The sequence below is a fragment of the Salvelinus fontinalis genome, chromosome 2, assembly GCF_029448725.1.
Source record: "Salvelinus fontinalis isolate EN_2023a chromosome 2, ASM2944872v1, whole genome shotgun sequence".
NCBI lineage: Eukaryota > Metazoa > Chordata > Actinopteri > Salmoniformes > Salmonidae > Salvelinus > Salvelinus fontinalis.
Genome location: NC_074666.1, coordinates 76,011,991 through 76,027,123, shown reverse-complemented (window position 1 = coordinate 76,027,123; position 15,133 = coordinate 76,011,991). Strand labels below are relative to the sequence as shown.

Sequence of the window (15,133 nt, the reverse complement as noted above, 5' to 3'; positions counted from 1 at the left end):
CCAGCCAGAGACAGCATTCTGACTGACTGACTGACTGGCCCAGCTGTGGTGCTGAAATCACAAACGGATAGCTTTCATAATTCAGTAATCTTTTTCTGTAATACTTTATTTTTGTAAATACAAGGTCAAAAAAATAAAGCTTTTTGACTTACCTTTGAACTTTTCCATGGGTCAAGGGGCACTTCCAACATACAAAAATGCTTCCATTACTTGGGTACAGCCACCACAGGCTGTCACAGATCAACCCCAAACAATGTCACTAAAGGACTTTGTTTGAATTTTGTTTATTTTGACATTCAATGCTTAAAGATAGAATCCGCAGTAGGGGGAAACAGCGCCCCCGGCTGCCCCACCACCGTTGTTATTGATTTGTGCAGCATGGTAAACATTGCAGTACATATTGTGCTCTTCTGGAAAAACAGGTTTGCAGTAACGTCTTTGTTGTTGTAATATTGCAAACGGATGTGGCTGCTTCACCATAAAGGATTCCAGCTTTAAGTGGAAGCTATGCTGAGTAGCATTGTTTTGGTGTGCTCTTTGGCTGGGAGGGAGGCACCATTTTGAGGTGTGAAGGTGAGACATTCCACAGTGCTGTGACCACTGAGACTGTGAGCAAGTCAGTCTGTACTCGGAAGATAAGAGCATGGCCATGCAGTGACCTGATTGTGGTTACCTACGGTAATGGTGACGAGGTAGCCTCCCGGTGAGGTCATGTGATAGCGTCTGCTCTGTGGGAGTGGTGTAGGGCGTAAGAGGAGCACAGACGCAGTGCTTGATGGGTGCAGCGACGGCTCTGCCATCCCAAGACTGTCTGTTCTGTCTGCCCAGGGGCCATTAATGTGAGCCGAGGAGGAAAAACGTCTATTATCAGTCTCGGTCTAAAAGTAGAGAGAGAGACGTGACCTGGCTGGCTGTAAAACAACAGAAGAGCACAAGACCAACTGTACCTCTCATAATTCTCTTCAAACACAGACTTTCAGACTGGGTCAGGTAGAAATGGTGAGGATCAAACAGCAGTCCTTTTCACATGCCATGAAACATGGTGCTTAGAATAAGTCACTGCCTGGAGAGACAGAGAGAGAGAGAGAGGGAGGGAGTGAAAGTGGAGAGAGGGGAAATACATGACGGTTGGAGGGTACAGTAAAGGACTGTTTGGTTGTGAGTTAGATTTGTAATTGAGCTGACGTTGCAACTTGTCATCTTGATAATTGATAATTACCACCATCGGTGGTATGGCAGTTGTAACCACCCTCCAGCTCTCCTTCCTGCTGCTCCTGTGGTGTCTCAACCACACTATAGTTCTGATTAGATCGGTTTACTCCTTCACTTATTTTAGCTCCCCAATTGTACCCCACCTTGCATCAATCACACTAGTGGAACTTAGGGTATTTTGAAGTGGTGTTCCCACTGTTGACTAGGTATCTGTCTTAGTGTACTGTGAGTAAGGAATGATGCACTTTGCTATACTTTACTATTTTATTGTTTTATAGTACACACAACAGTACTGTGCTCATTAGTCAGTTGGGAACATTAGTCAACAACATACAGCCACACATATTGGTGCTGTCTTTGCCTTCCTGTTTGCGGACGCCTGCCGTAATCGTCAGCAGAACTAAAGATGGATCATCAGCTTTATAGGACGCGCTCTTATCCCCTCTGCCATAATCATTTTTAATCTGCTCTCGGTGTCCATTAAAATCTGTTTCCAATTCCTTCTTTTCTCAGAGCTTTCGGTGCAGTGTGCAGCGTCTTTCCCTGACCCCTCTAGGTGAGGGAGCTGTAACATTAAGCTCCTATAAAGCATGTCAGTGAAGCCCTTATCAGTGGAAGTCAGGAGCCAGGCAAAGAGACAGGGAGATGAGGACAGAGGGCTGGAAAAAGAGAGAACCAATACTGTTGCTGCTCAGACTTTAGACCAACAAAGTGTTCAAAGAAGATTTGCCACAACACAAAAATCTAAGTAGATCTTAGCGCTGCATTGATTCTCTCTCTCTCTCTAACAAACACACAAACATAGATTGAGTTATTTCCGTGGTATTCGGTCGGGCGCAGTCACAGGCAGACGCCCTGAGTGGGGCATTAGTCACGGCTGAGCTGTGGCCGATTTGAATCGGTCTGCTGGAAAATCACTCCCTTCCCTGATTTCTTTCATGCACCACTGTCCTGAGGCTGTGTTTGTGGAGTGGAGCTCACAGTCTAACACAGCATGGTTCTCAGTCAGTCATTCAGACCTCCTTTCTCTACTCTCTCTCTCTCTCTCTCTCTCTCTCTCTCTCTCTCTCTCTCTCTCTCTCTCTCTCTCTCTCTCTCTCTCTTTCCCTACACTCGACTGGGCCTTAGTGAGTGGGAGGATGTAGCTAACGACCCTGGACAGGCTCGCTGCGGAAATCCCCACGCCAGACCATCTGAGTCAGAGCCAGGAGTCACACAGTTTGGAGCCCCAATTTCCCTGGAGTTAAAGCACAGAGACATACACAACACCATGGGCCAGGAGTTTGTCTCTCGCTCTCTGTCTCTGTGTCTCTCGCTCTCTGTCTCTGTGTTTCTCGCTCTCTGTCTCTGTCTCTGTGTCTCTCGCTGTCTGTCTTTGTGTCTCTCGCTGTCTGTCTCTGTGTCTCTCGCTCTCTGTCTCTGTGTTTCTCGCTCTCTGTCTCTGTGTCTCTCGCTCTCTGTCTCTGTGTTTCTCGCTCTCTGTCTCTGTGTCTCTCGCTGTCTGTCTCTGTGTCTCTCGCTCTCTGTCTCTGTCTCTGTGTTTCTCGCTCTCTGTCTCTGTCTCTCGCTCTCTGTCTCTGTGTCTCTCGCTGTCTGTCTCTGTGTCTCTCGCTCTCTGTCTCTGTGTCTCTCGCTCTCTGTCTCTGTGTTTCTCGCTCTCTGTCTCTGTGTCTCTCGCTGTCTGTCTCTGTGTCTCTCGCTCTCTGTCTCTGTCTCTGTGTCTCTCGCCATGTTCTAAGCTGCCGACTAGATAATATCAAAGGAATGGCATCAGTTAACATGGCTGTGAATCTATCGTCCCATAAAGCACCTCAGTAATTCTCCCTCTGCTCTGTGTCATGACCATATTCAGGATGACTGTTGTAGGTCACCAACTTTGTTTGCAATGTGCTGCTTTATGCAGGTGGGTTCACTAGAGCATTGATAACAAAGTAGTCTATTTAATAAATGATTCCCTGGTAATGTCAGAATTCTCCATCCACTGCTCTACATGAGTGGGACACAGAGAGACACATTTGTACTTCCCTTTGGATGTTGTTTGGAAATGCAGTCTTCAACCCTCTGAGGCCTGAACAGAGAGACTGATTGTGGTGGTGCTCACAATGGACAGAGTCAGCAACACAAATACATAAGCATTTATTGAAGTCTCTTGAGAAGATGGACCCCTCCACAATGCTGCTTTTCATGGGGATAGACTCTTCCCCAGCTGTGGACCGGGCACTCCTGGCATACACACACACTCTCACACACTCTCACTCTCTCTCTCTCACACACACACACACACACACACACACACACTCACAGTCTTGTACAACTAACCTTGTGGGGACACAAAATTCAATCCCATTCAAAATCCTATTTTCCCTAACCTACCCTAACTCTAACCTCTAACTCTAACCTCTAACCTCCAACTCTAACCTCCAACTCTAACCTCTAACTCTAACTCTGACTTAGTCTTACTCTAACCTTAACCCCAAAACCTAACCATAACCCTAAACCTAACCCTAGCTCTTAACACTAAACCTAATTGTATCTCTAACACTAATTGTAACCTCAGCACTAAACCCCATAGAAATAGCATTTGACCTAGTGGGGACTAACAAAATGTCCCCAGTTGGTTAGCTTTTTGTTCGTTTACTATACTTGTGGGGACTTCTGCTCCCCATAAGTATAGTTAAACATGCCCACACGCACACACACATAATCTCCCGTCATACTTACAGGTTAAAGTTGACTATTTATTGACATCCTCTAATATACAATATTTTTTATTCATAGCATACAGAAAAAGTCCAAAACATACAAAGTTCAATATGCTGATTCGGAGGCTTAATTATACAATCTCACCTAAACCTTCAAATCAACCCAAATTGTATTAGTCACATGCGCCAAATACAACAGGTGTAGGCCTTACAGTGAAATGCTTACTTATGAGCCCCTAACCAACAATGCAGTTGAAAAAAAATACAGATAAGAATAAGAAATAAAAGTACCAGTTAATAAAGAACAGCAGTAAAATAACAATAGCGAGACTATATACAGGGGGCTACCGGTACAGAGTTGATGTGCGGGGGCACCAGTTAGTTGAGGTAATATATGTACATGTGGGTAGAGTTATTAAAGTGACCATGCATAGATGATAACAACAGAGAGTAGTAGCGATGTAAAAGAGGGGGGCAATGCAAATAGTCAGGGTAGCCATTTGATTAGATGTTCAGGAGTCTTATGGCTTGGGGGTTGAAGCTGTGTAGAAGCCTCTTGGACCTAGACTTGGCACTCCGGTACCACTTGCCGTTCGGTAGCAAAGAGAACAGTCTATGACTAGGGTGGCTGGAGTCTTGGACAATTTCTTAGGGCAACTTTCCACTGGTATATGGTATTGTAGGATTAGGAGGCCACTGGGCCACACCCTTTCATAAATACAGTGCACGAGCATAGCCTTTCTGTACACTACAGTAATGACACCTCTCGAACTGTTTTGTACACTGTACTCCAACTCTGCCCCTGGGAGCGTGTTGTCACAATTAGGAGCATTGGTTCTCCACTCTCAGCCTCTCTACTCTCTACGTTTCCACTGACATGGACTTCCATGCTGTTTTCTTCATAACTCTTCAGTTGGTGTGTATATTCATGATCTGAGTGGTAGCTCTCTCAATGTGATGTGTTTGTCCTCTGTGAACAGTGGTTAAGCAGCACATCAAGGGGAGGAGGGAGGAGGGGAGTGAGTGGTAATTGCAATTCACTGTTGCTCCCCACCAGGCCCTCTTAACCCAAATCCCAGCCACTGCTGCCTGCTGAATGGGGCTGTGTGGAGATGAGAGGATGTGAGGAGAATTCAGACAAGCTCACATATCTCTCATGTTTCCCTGGAACCTCTCTCTCTCTCTCTCTCTCTCTCTCTTGCTCCCTCATTCTGTCACTGTCTGGGTCTCTAGATGATAGTGCAAAGGGAGAACACACTATTCGACATACCTCACTGATATAACTTTGACAACAAAATCACTTGTGATTACACGACAAAGTGTAGTCACTAGGTCATGAAATTGATGGATAATAGTGATACTGAGAGAGTTCTGTCCTGTTTTAAACACTCTTTCTCTCATCACCTTTACTTTCTCGCTATCTCTACTGCTTTGTTTTTTAGGAACTTGTGGTGATGCTCATGTTTGCCAATGTTCTCTGCTGACCCCAGAGGTCACTGTTTCTCATCCTCTGACACTTATAGCACAACACCATGTTCATTATCTCTCCTTCAGGGGCTATCAGCACACCTGCCCCTTGTGGCACACCTCTCTGTGCTTTTGACAGCTTTCTCTAGGAAGACCTTGATGGGTCATCTACAGGTCACTGTCTATCACCTGTCTGAACATCCACTCCCACACAGTGGCTTCACATTGCTTCTGGTTTCATCCATGACCCCAACTCCAAAACATGTCATCGTCATCCTCCAGCTTGTTCCTGGAACTGCCAATCCCCCAGCAGTTCCCCCATCCCTCATTTCTCTTCCCCCAAAATATCCCATCAGAGCACACATGACTGAGCTGGAAAGGACATTGTTATTAAAGGATAATGACTTATACATTAGTGCCTCATAGCCTATCAATTTAGCAGCACTATGCTTTCTCATTTCCCTGTCATTGTCATTATTGATATTTGCTTATGCATCACCAAGCATCACAGGTGTGAGGGAGGTAGTTGGGAGGGAAGTGGCGCAGATAGACAACAGTGCTTCCCTTAAAGTCAGTGAGATGGGCTTTATGTTTATTTATAGAGGCAGGCGAGGCAAACCGGCAGTCAGGCCATTAACTTCATCAAAGGGATGGCTTTCAGTCAATGGCTACATCGAGCTGAGAGGAGCTACTACTCACTGGGACCCAGCCACAGCATGGCAGATAGACTGACTGAGGGATGATGGGAGAGAGGAAGAGGGTGAGAGAGAAGAGGGAGAGGGATGAGGGTGACTCCCATTTTCTTGTTTCTTTCTCTCTATGGCTGTCTTGTGTGTTACATCATACATACGTACATACATACGTACATACATACATACATACATACATACATACATACATACATACATACATACATACATACATACATGACCTCTCTATAGGAAGTAATTATATGGGACACTTTCATTTCCTCTGTGGTGATGGGCAGCATTTGCCCTGTTACTGAGTAGGCTGTCGTGTGTGTGTGTGTGTGTGTGTGTGTGTGTGTGTGTGTGTGTGTGTGTGTGTGTGTGTGTGTGTGTGTGTGTGTGTGTGTGTGTGCCTACCTGTATGTGTGTGTACATCTGTGTGTTTATGAAAGAGAAAGTGTTTTGACAGTGTGTGCCTGGTCTGACATGGCTGTGAGCCATTCTGAGTGTGACCTAGGGTAGCCTCTGAGTCAGGGCTTCAGACTGACACAACCTCACTGAATCAGTCACTGACAGGAAGAGGCTGGAGGCAACATGGACGCTGCGGCTGTTCTGCTGGGTCACTCCTCTCACTGCTCTTTGTCTATAAACTTGACCTGTTTGTTATTGTTATTCAGCCTCTCTAGTAGGGCTGGGCGATATATACAATGTATTTTATTAATTCAAATGTATGTTTTTGCACGATATTCGAAATGCCTGTATCTCAAGAATTTCTTTTTTTTGTATTTTTCGTTTTTATGAGTGTTTAAGTCCGCTTGTTCTCATGTTGTGTTTTTGATCTTGTCTCCTTTGCGCCTTCTGTGCTGTGTGCACCTTCCCATTTACATGCATTGGGCTTATTTTGGACAGATTTTGCCGAGAGTGAAACCTCTCGCGTCGCCTCTTCCTCTCTGTTTACACACACCAAGCCCCTCCCCCTGCCACTCACACCAACAACGTTGAGAGATCAATTCTTCCTCTGACAAGCGGTTTCAACTCGCTATTTGCATTTGAGGTTTAGTCCAACAGAATTGGTCATATGGACACATTGAGACATTATTTTATTGTAATAGGGGATAAGTTAACCTTTAACGATACAATTTTTATGTCTCATCTATTCAAATTGCGCACAGAGCAGATACTTCTAACATTGATTCTGGAAAATTCATGCTCAGTTTGTCATTACCACGTACCGCTATCAGCATTTTAGCCAAATACTGTTATATTAGCTATCTAGTCTGTGTTTTATAAAATGTGCAATAATCATAAAACACAATTATATAAGCATTTGGGAAAAAATGGAGATATGATTTTTAGCCCATATCGCCCAGCCTTACTCCCTAGGGTTGCACAAATCCGGGAACTTTCAATAAATTCCCTGGTTTTCCAGAAATCCTGTTTTGAAGATTTTGGATTTCCTGCTCATTCCCTCCTGATTCCAGAATCCTCCAACTGGGATTTCATGAAAACCAGGGAATTTATTGTAAGTTCCCATTTTGCATCCCTAATCCTCCCTCCCTCTCACTCTCATGATACAAAGCCTGTGACATAGTTAATTTCCACTTCCTGTTCCCTGTTCTATGAAGCAGCTGTGCCTCTGTTTCTCTCCATGGGTGTTCTTCTCCATGTGGCCTGATGCTATTTATGACCAACATGCTTCTGTTGTAACATGATACATACAACGACTGCTGTTCGTCAGTGTTTCCCTGTTTGGACAAAAGACAAGAATAGCTATGGATTCCCTTAACTTTTATTATTAGGTGTAATTAATTATGTATGACTGCTTTTTCTGTGACTGATTTGAAAGCTTTTTGTGGTTTCCTGGTTGTAATATCTTGGCCTTTGACCGTTTTCACTCAGCTGTGCTCTCTACATCCTTCTGTGCCTCTCCCCTCTCCCCCAAATGAACACATACACACTGGTTGCATCACGGCCTGTTAGCTCCGTCCAATGACTGCAAGGCCCTTCAGCGGGTGGTGAAGATGGCCCAGTACAGTGCATTCGGAAAGTATTCAGACCCCTTGGCTTTTTACACATGTTGTTATGTTACAGCCTTATTCTAAAATGTATTAAATAGTTTTTTTCCCCTCATCAATCTACACACAATACCAAATAATGACAAAGCAAAAGCAGGGGTTTAGAAATGTTTGCAAATTTATTACAAATAAAAAACGGAAATATTACATTTACATAAGTATTCAGACCTTTTACTCAGTACTTTGTTGAAGCACCTTTGGCAGCTACTACAGCCTCGAGTCTTCTTGGGAATGACGCTACAAGCTTGGCACACCTGTATTTGGAGAGTTTCTCCCATTCTTCTCTGCAGATTCTCTCAAGCTCTGTCAGGTTGGATGGGGAGCGTCGCTACACAGCTTTTATCAGGTCTCTCCAGAGATGTTCGATCGGGTTCAAGTCCGGTCTCTGGCTGGTCCACTCAAGGACATTCAGAGACTCGAAGCCACTCCTGCGTTGTCTTGGCTGTGTGCCTGGGGTCGTTGTCCTGTTGGAAGGTGAACCTTCGCCCCAGTCTGAGGTCCTGAGCGCTCTAAAGCAGGTTTTCATCAAGGATCTCTCTGTACTTTGCTCTGTTCATCTTTCACTCGATCCTGACTAGTCTCCCAGTCCCTGTCGCTGAAAAACATCCCCACAGCATGATGCTGCCACCACCATAGGGATGGTGTCAGGTTTTCTCCAGACGTGTTGCTTGGCATTCAGGCCAAAGTGTTCAATCTTGGTTTCATCAGACCAGAGAGTCTTGTTTCACATGGTCAGAGTCCTTTAGGTGCTTTTTGGCAATATCCAAGTGGGCTGTCGTGCCTTTTACTGAGGAGTGGCTTCCGTCTGGCCACTCTACGCATAAAGGCCTGATTGGTGGAGGGCGGCAGAGATGGTTGTCCTTCTGGAAGGTTCTCCCATCTCCACAGTGAAACACCTCCCTTACCAAGGCCCTTCTCCCCCAATTTCTCAGTTTAGCTGGGCTGCCAGCTCTAGGAAGAATCTTGTTGATTCCAAACTTCTTCCATTTAATAATGATGGAGGCCACTGTGTTCTTGGGGATCTCAATCCTGCAGAAATGTTTTGGTACCCTTTCCCAGATCTGTGCTTTGACACAATTCTGTCTTGGAGTTCTACGGACAACTCCTTCGACCTCATCAAGTTGTAAAAACATCTCAAGGATGATCAATGGAAACAGGATGCACCTGAGCTCAATTATCGAGTCTCATAGCAAAGGGTCTGAATACTTATGTAAATAAGGTATCAAAAAAATCTAAAAACCCGTTTTTGTTTTGTCATTATGGGGTATTGTGTGTAGATTGATGAGGAAAAATAAGAAAATAAGAAAAATTAGAATAAGACTGTAACATAACAAAATGTGGAAAAAGTCAAGGGGTCTGAATACTTCCCGAATGCACTGTACATCACCGTGCTCCCACCCATCCAGGACATCTACTCGAAACGGTGCCTGAGGAAGGCCCGCAGCATCATCAAGGACCCCACACACCCCAGTCCTGAGCTGTTCACTCCCTTACCGTGAGGCAGACGTACCGGAGCATGAGATCTGATACCAACAGGCTCAGAGACAGTTTCTATCTACAAGCCATCAGACTGTTGAACACTTCTGATTCTTCGCACCTAAGCACACATGCACTGACTCACACACACACACACACATATACATTAATTCTACACACACTTCACAACTGCTGCTACCAGACTCTTGTTATGATTGCCATGTTGCACAATTTAAACACTTGTCCCTGAATCCCCCCTTCCCCAAAACATGTATAAATATTGGACACTAAATTGTACCATCCTGTATTATACTTATACTAAAATGTTTATTCTATTCTACTGAGCCATTTACTTTATATTCATATTCTTATCTTTTATTATTTCTTATTGTTGTTCTATTGTCCAGAAGGAACCTGCAAGTAACAATTTCTTTGGACAGTGTATACCAGGTGTATCCCGACTAATGAAATTTGAAACTTGAAACACACACAGCATCTGGCAGTGTGTTTGATGTGATCAGTGTCTTATCACAGCAGCCTGTCGCTATGCTAAGAGCAGCCAACAGCAGGAAGCAAAGTGGCATTGCTCACTTGCTTACAAAACCACACCACTCTCCTCTGTGTGTGTGTTTCTGTAGTGTTACTGTTAGTCTCTCGCTCTCTAGGCTAGAGAGCAGAACAGGAAGCAGTGGGGGGGGGGCTGGGGCTGTGTCGCTCTCTCTCTTCCTACCTCTTCCTCGCTCACTCGCTTCAGATTGAGTCTCTTTTGATTCCTGGCGGGAAGGAAGCACATCCCGGATTTGAGGAGGCAGGAATAGCTCTCTCTACTTTGAGTGGTGGTTCTGGTGTGAGAGTGTGTAACGGGGCAGAGGGGAGGGGTTGGGCAACGCAGAGAGAGCCAGGGTGGGCCATGGCCAGCGAGGGAGCTTTGGCGGACTGCCCAGGGGAGCACACAGCTGCAGACCACCCCACTCACACTGAACAGGACCAGGGGGACACCGAGTCTTCGGTAGGCACACTCTGTCTGGGCACCATACAACATGGCTGCCTTCCACACTACAGTGTGTTTGTGAGTTTCCTCTCCGCTTTCTGCCTCATGTTCACTTCCTTCTCAGTCCATGCCATTTCTGATGACTCATGTCGGGGCTGCTTTTTGTATTGTCGCATTGTTTTCAGCTCCATCTGAGTGGAGAACTGCCTCTATTCAATTTCTCGGTATTGTTCCATTGGAGGGCATTGCTAAATGGCAATAAATGTATAGTAGTGAGTCACATGGTCAATGGTCCGGCCCTTTCCTCCTTCCTCTTATGTTGTTGTCTCTGCTATTCTTCTCTCCTCTGTGCCACTGTTTCTCACCTCCTGCCTCACTATTAGTAGCTGTTCATTTTAAGACGAGTGTGTGTGTCAAACTAGTGTGTTGTGTGTCTCAGTTCTGCTCAACAAGTGGGTGTTCTTCCTGTCTTAGTCCTACCAAGGCTCTATTCCTCCCTCATCTTTCTCTCTCCTTGTATGTTCTCTACCTCCATCTCTAGATGATTTTATTGCAGAGAAGGACAGGGCTGGGAGCACAATGAAGCTACAGCCTTGGTGTTGTTAGGACAGTAACACCATGCTCCAGCTAACTGGGCCATTTGGCCCACAACTTATGATCATGTTGATACCAACAGTACTAAACTCAGCAAAAAAAGAAACGTCCCTTTTTCAGGATCCTGTCTTTCAAAGATAATTTGTAAAAATCCAAATAACTTCACAGATCTTCATTGTAAAGGGTTTAAACACTGTTTCCCATGCTTGTTCAATGAACCATACACAATTAATGAACATGCACCTGTGGAATGGTCTTTAAGACACTAACAGCTTACAGACGGTAGGCAATTAAGGTCACAGTTATGAAAACTTAGGACACTAAAGAGGCCTTTCTACTGACTTTGAAAAACACCAAAAGAAAGATGCCCAGGGTCCCTGCTCATCTGCGTGAATGTGCCTTAGGCATGCTGCAAGGAGGCATGAGGACTGGATATGTGGCAACGGCAATAAATTGCAATGTCCGTACTGTGAGACGCCTAAGACAGCGCGACAGGGAGACAGGACGGACAGCTGATCATCCTCGCAGTGGCAGACCACGTGTAACACCTGTACAGGATCGGTACATATGAACATCACACCTGCGGGACAGGTACAGGATGGCAACAACAACTGCCCGAGTTACACCAGGAATGCACAATCCCTCCATCAGTGCTCAGACTGTCCGCGAGAGGCTGGACTGAGGGCTTGTAGGCCTGTTATAAGGCAGGTCCTCACCAGACATCACCGGCAACAACGTCGCCTATGGGCACAAACCCACCGTCGCTGGGCCAGACAGGACTGGAAAAAGTGCTCTTCACTGATGAGTCGCGGTTTTGTCTGACATGGGGTGATGGTCGGATTTACATTTATCGTCGAAGGAATGAGTGTTACACCGAGGCCTGTACTCTGGAGAGGGATCGGTTTGGAGGTCCGTCATGGTCTGGGGCGGTGTGTCACAGCATCATCGGACTGAGCTGTCATTGCAGGCAATCTCAACACTGTGCGTTACAGGGAAGACATCCTCCTCCCTCTTGTAGTACCCTTCCTGCAGGCTCATCCTGACATGACCCTCCAGCATGACAATGCCACCAGCCATACTGCTCGTTCTGTGCATGATTTCCTGCAAGGAATGTCAGTGTTCTGCCATGGCCAGCAAAGAGCCCAGATCTCAATCCTATTGAGCACATCTGGGACCTGTTGGATCGGAGGGTGAGGGCTAAGGCCAATCCCTCCAGAAATGTCCGGGAACTTGCAGGTGCCTTGGTGGGAGAGTGGGGTAACATCTCACAGCAAGTACTGGCAAATCTGGTGTAGTTCATGAGGAGGATATGCACTGCAGTACTTAATGCAGCTGGTGGCCACACCAGATACTGACTGTTACCTTTGATTTTGACCCCCCCCCCCCCCCCCCCCCCCCCCTTGTTCAGGGACATATTATTCAATTTATGTTAGTCACATGTCTGTGGAACTTGTTCAGTTTATGTCTCAGTTGTTGAGTCTTGTTATGTTCATACAAATATTTACACATGTTAAGTTTGCTGAAAATAAATGCAGTTGACAGTGAGAGGACGTTTCTTTTTTTGCTGAGTTTATTTCACCTGTATATCTAACACTGTGTTCCTTCACAACAAATAGACAAACATTTCAGTGAGCCATTTGACACAACATTAGGCCATCAGGTCCGCTATGAGAAATATTCCCAGATTACCATGACTACTCTGCACTGTTGTTATGCAAGGTTGCCTGTTTAATAGCCTGTGTAAGTAGCCCTCAAAGAACCAATAGCTCGGCTTGGCTGCAGCCTGCTGTATTGTATTGTATTGCAGATGGATTATGGTTCTAATGAGAGTCTGCCTGGTAGGAGCCGGGCTCTGCTCTGTTATGCCTGGCGTGGTGCTGAACAGGCCAATAGGGACGCTGCTGTAATCAGATCTGCAGGCTGGAGCCAGTCCCGGGTCGCTGAGTGGCCTACAGCAGTCAGTCAGTCGTTATGAGAGAGGAGGGACTGCTCGCTCTCTGTCTCCTGTCTGTCTGTCTGTCTGTCTGTGTCTGTCTGTCTGTCTGTCTCCATGCTGTAGGATCTGGGCTCTGTTCAACTCTAATAATGAGCTGTCTCTGTTTGATTGTTGCTAATGTCTGCTGTTGGGATTTACTGTGATAGTGTTGCATGCCGGTTTGTGTGTGTGTGTATGTGAGTGCATACATGCAAGTGTTCTTATATGCATGCAATGCCGTTACATGCATGTATGTCTGTATTTGTGCCTAATGTCTATCACACTGTCATGTGTGTTTGTGTGCTGTATCTGTTTCTGTGTGGCTGGCTGAGAGCTGGCGTGCTGACAACGTGTCTGTGTGAATCAGTGGCTCTGAGCAGGAACAAGAGCCCTGATAGATTTTAGTCTCTATCAATGCTGCCCTAATCTGCTCTGATCTGGTTACCATCAGGAGGGGACGTGAGCCCTCAGGCCTTGACTCACTTAACGTCTCAGTCTCACTCCGCTGCTCTTAGAGACTCAGTTTTCTGAAGGGAAGCGCTCACCTCGCACTGACTGCTCCTCTCTGTCACAACTCCTTTTTAAGTCCCTGACTCCGTCTGTCCCTTTCTGTTGCTGTCTTGGCCTCTGTTATATCTCCTCTGGCCATGGATCTACAGTACTTTTACTCTTTGCTGCGCTGCAGTCACACAGAATGTGAGCTGAAATGTTGGGCTCTTTGGTTTGGGCACCTGCCTCTGGGACCCATTGGAAACACATTAGCCAGCTCTCTCTCTCTCTCTCTCTCTCTCTCTCTCTCTCTCTCTCTCTCTCTCGCTCTTTCTTTTCCGTGTACAGATAAATGCTCTTGTCTAATGTTTACTGCTAGTTTAGTGCTGCTCAGTTAAACCTTCTGACCTACAGGGCTGTGTGGGAGACATCTGGTGTCAAAGGTAAACACAACCTAGTCCCCTGCACCTCCACTCCTCCAAAACCCCTAATTAGGCCCTTTTCCCAGAGAGTGGTTTTGCATCGAATTGGAAATACGGCAGACCTTTGTCTATCGTCTCTCTGCTATCACTGCAATATCATCTTGGCACAATACATGTCGCAATGTATTTGACCGATACTAATCTATTATCCATTCTCTCTCCCCCTCTCTTCTTCCTCTCCCTCTGTCAGAGTGACCCAGGTGGGCTGTTACTGCTGGAGCAGCTGGGTCTGGACCAGAGCTCAGACTTCTCTGACTCCAGCATTCAGCAGCGGCTGGACGAAGCGAGGGATCACATCCGCCGGGAGATCAGGTTAGCATTACTATTTAATTACTCATTTACTATTCAATCATTTCTATGATGTCTTGATTAACTACTCATTGTGTGATGCTACAACTTATGAAAAGTCCCTGTGAATTGACTGGATCAGGAAGGAGCTGAAGATCAAGGAAGGAGCAGATAACCTGAGGAGAGCCACCACAGACAAGAAGAATGCCCAGCAGGTGGACAGCCAGCTCCGCAGCTCCAACCGCAGACTGGACAGCCTGCACTCTAAGTTACAGGAGCTGGACGCTTACATTGTGGTCAAAGGAGGGGACAACAACAACACAGGTATCACTGACGGGGATGGAATTATGAAGCGAATGGAGTGTAGCCTTATACCATTGGATGGATTCGAACAAAACTTGAATATAGAAACATGTTGGCCATTGTTAATGATTATAATAACTGTCAGTTAATACCATGACCTTTGTCCCTCAGATGCCCCCAAGTCTCCCGGGGCGCGCAGCCGCTCGGCCAATCAGGACCGGATCACAGCTCTGGAGCGCCAGCTCAACATCGAGCTCAAGTGCAAACAGGGAGCAGAGAACATGATCCCCATTTATGCCAATGGAGTCACCAAGGTACTGGACCTGACTGGACCACCTAACCCCTCTAATATATACATCTACTGTAGCCTATGTACAATACAGCCAGCCC

The 15,133-nt window shown here is 45.9% G+C and overlaps 1 protein-coding gene across 6 annotated transcripts in view; it reads left to right on the top strand.

Annotated features, from left to right (window-relative positions):
- LOC129826301 (serine/threonine-protein kinase N1-like) overlaps positions 1-15,133 on the top strand; it is a 39,402-nt gene that overhangs the window by 8,649 nt on the left and 15,620 nt on the right. For 2 of the 6 annotated variants that reach the window (XM_055886914.1, XM_055886907.1), the window contains exons 1-4: positions 10,313-10,690; positions 14,343-14,464; positions 14,583-14,764; positions 14,915-15,057. In XM_055886914.1, the coding sequence (XP_055742889.1) occupies positions 10,532-10,690; positions 14,343-14,464; positions 14,583-14,764; positions 14,915-15,057 (606 nt within the window). In that variant the 5' untranslated portion in view covers positions 10,313-10,531. Of the gene's footprint in view, positions 1-10,312; positions 10,691-14,342; positions 14,465-14,582; positions 14,765-14,914; positions 15,058-15,133 lie in introns of those variants that run through there. The other 4 variants (XM_055886899.1, XM_055886890.1, XM_055886872.1 and 1 more) reach the window with 3 other exon arrangements.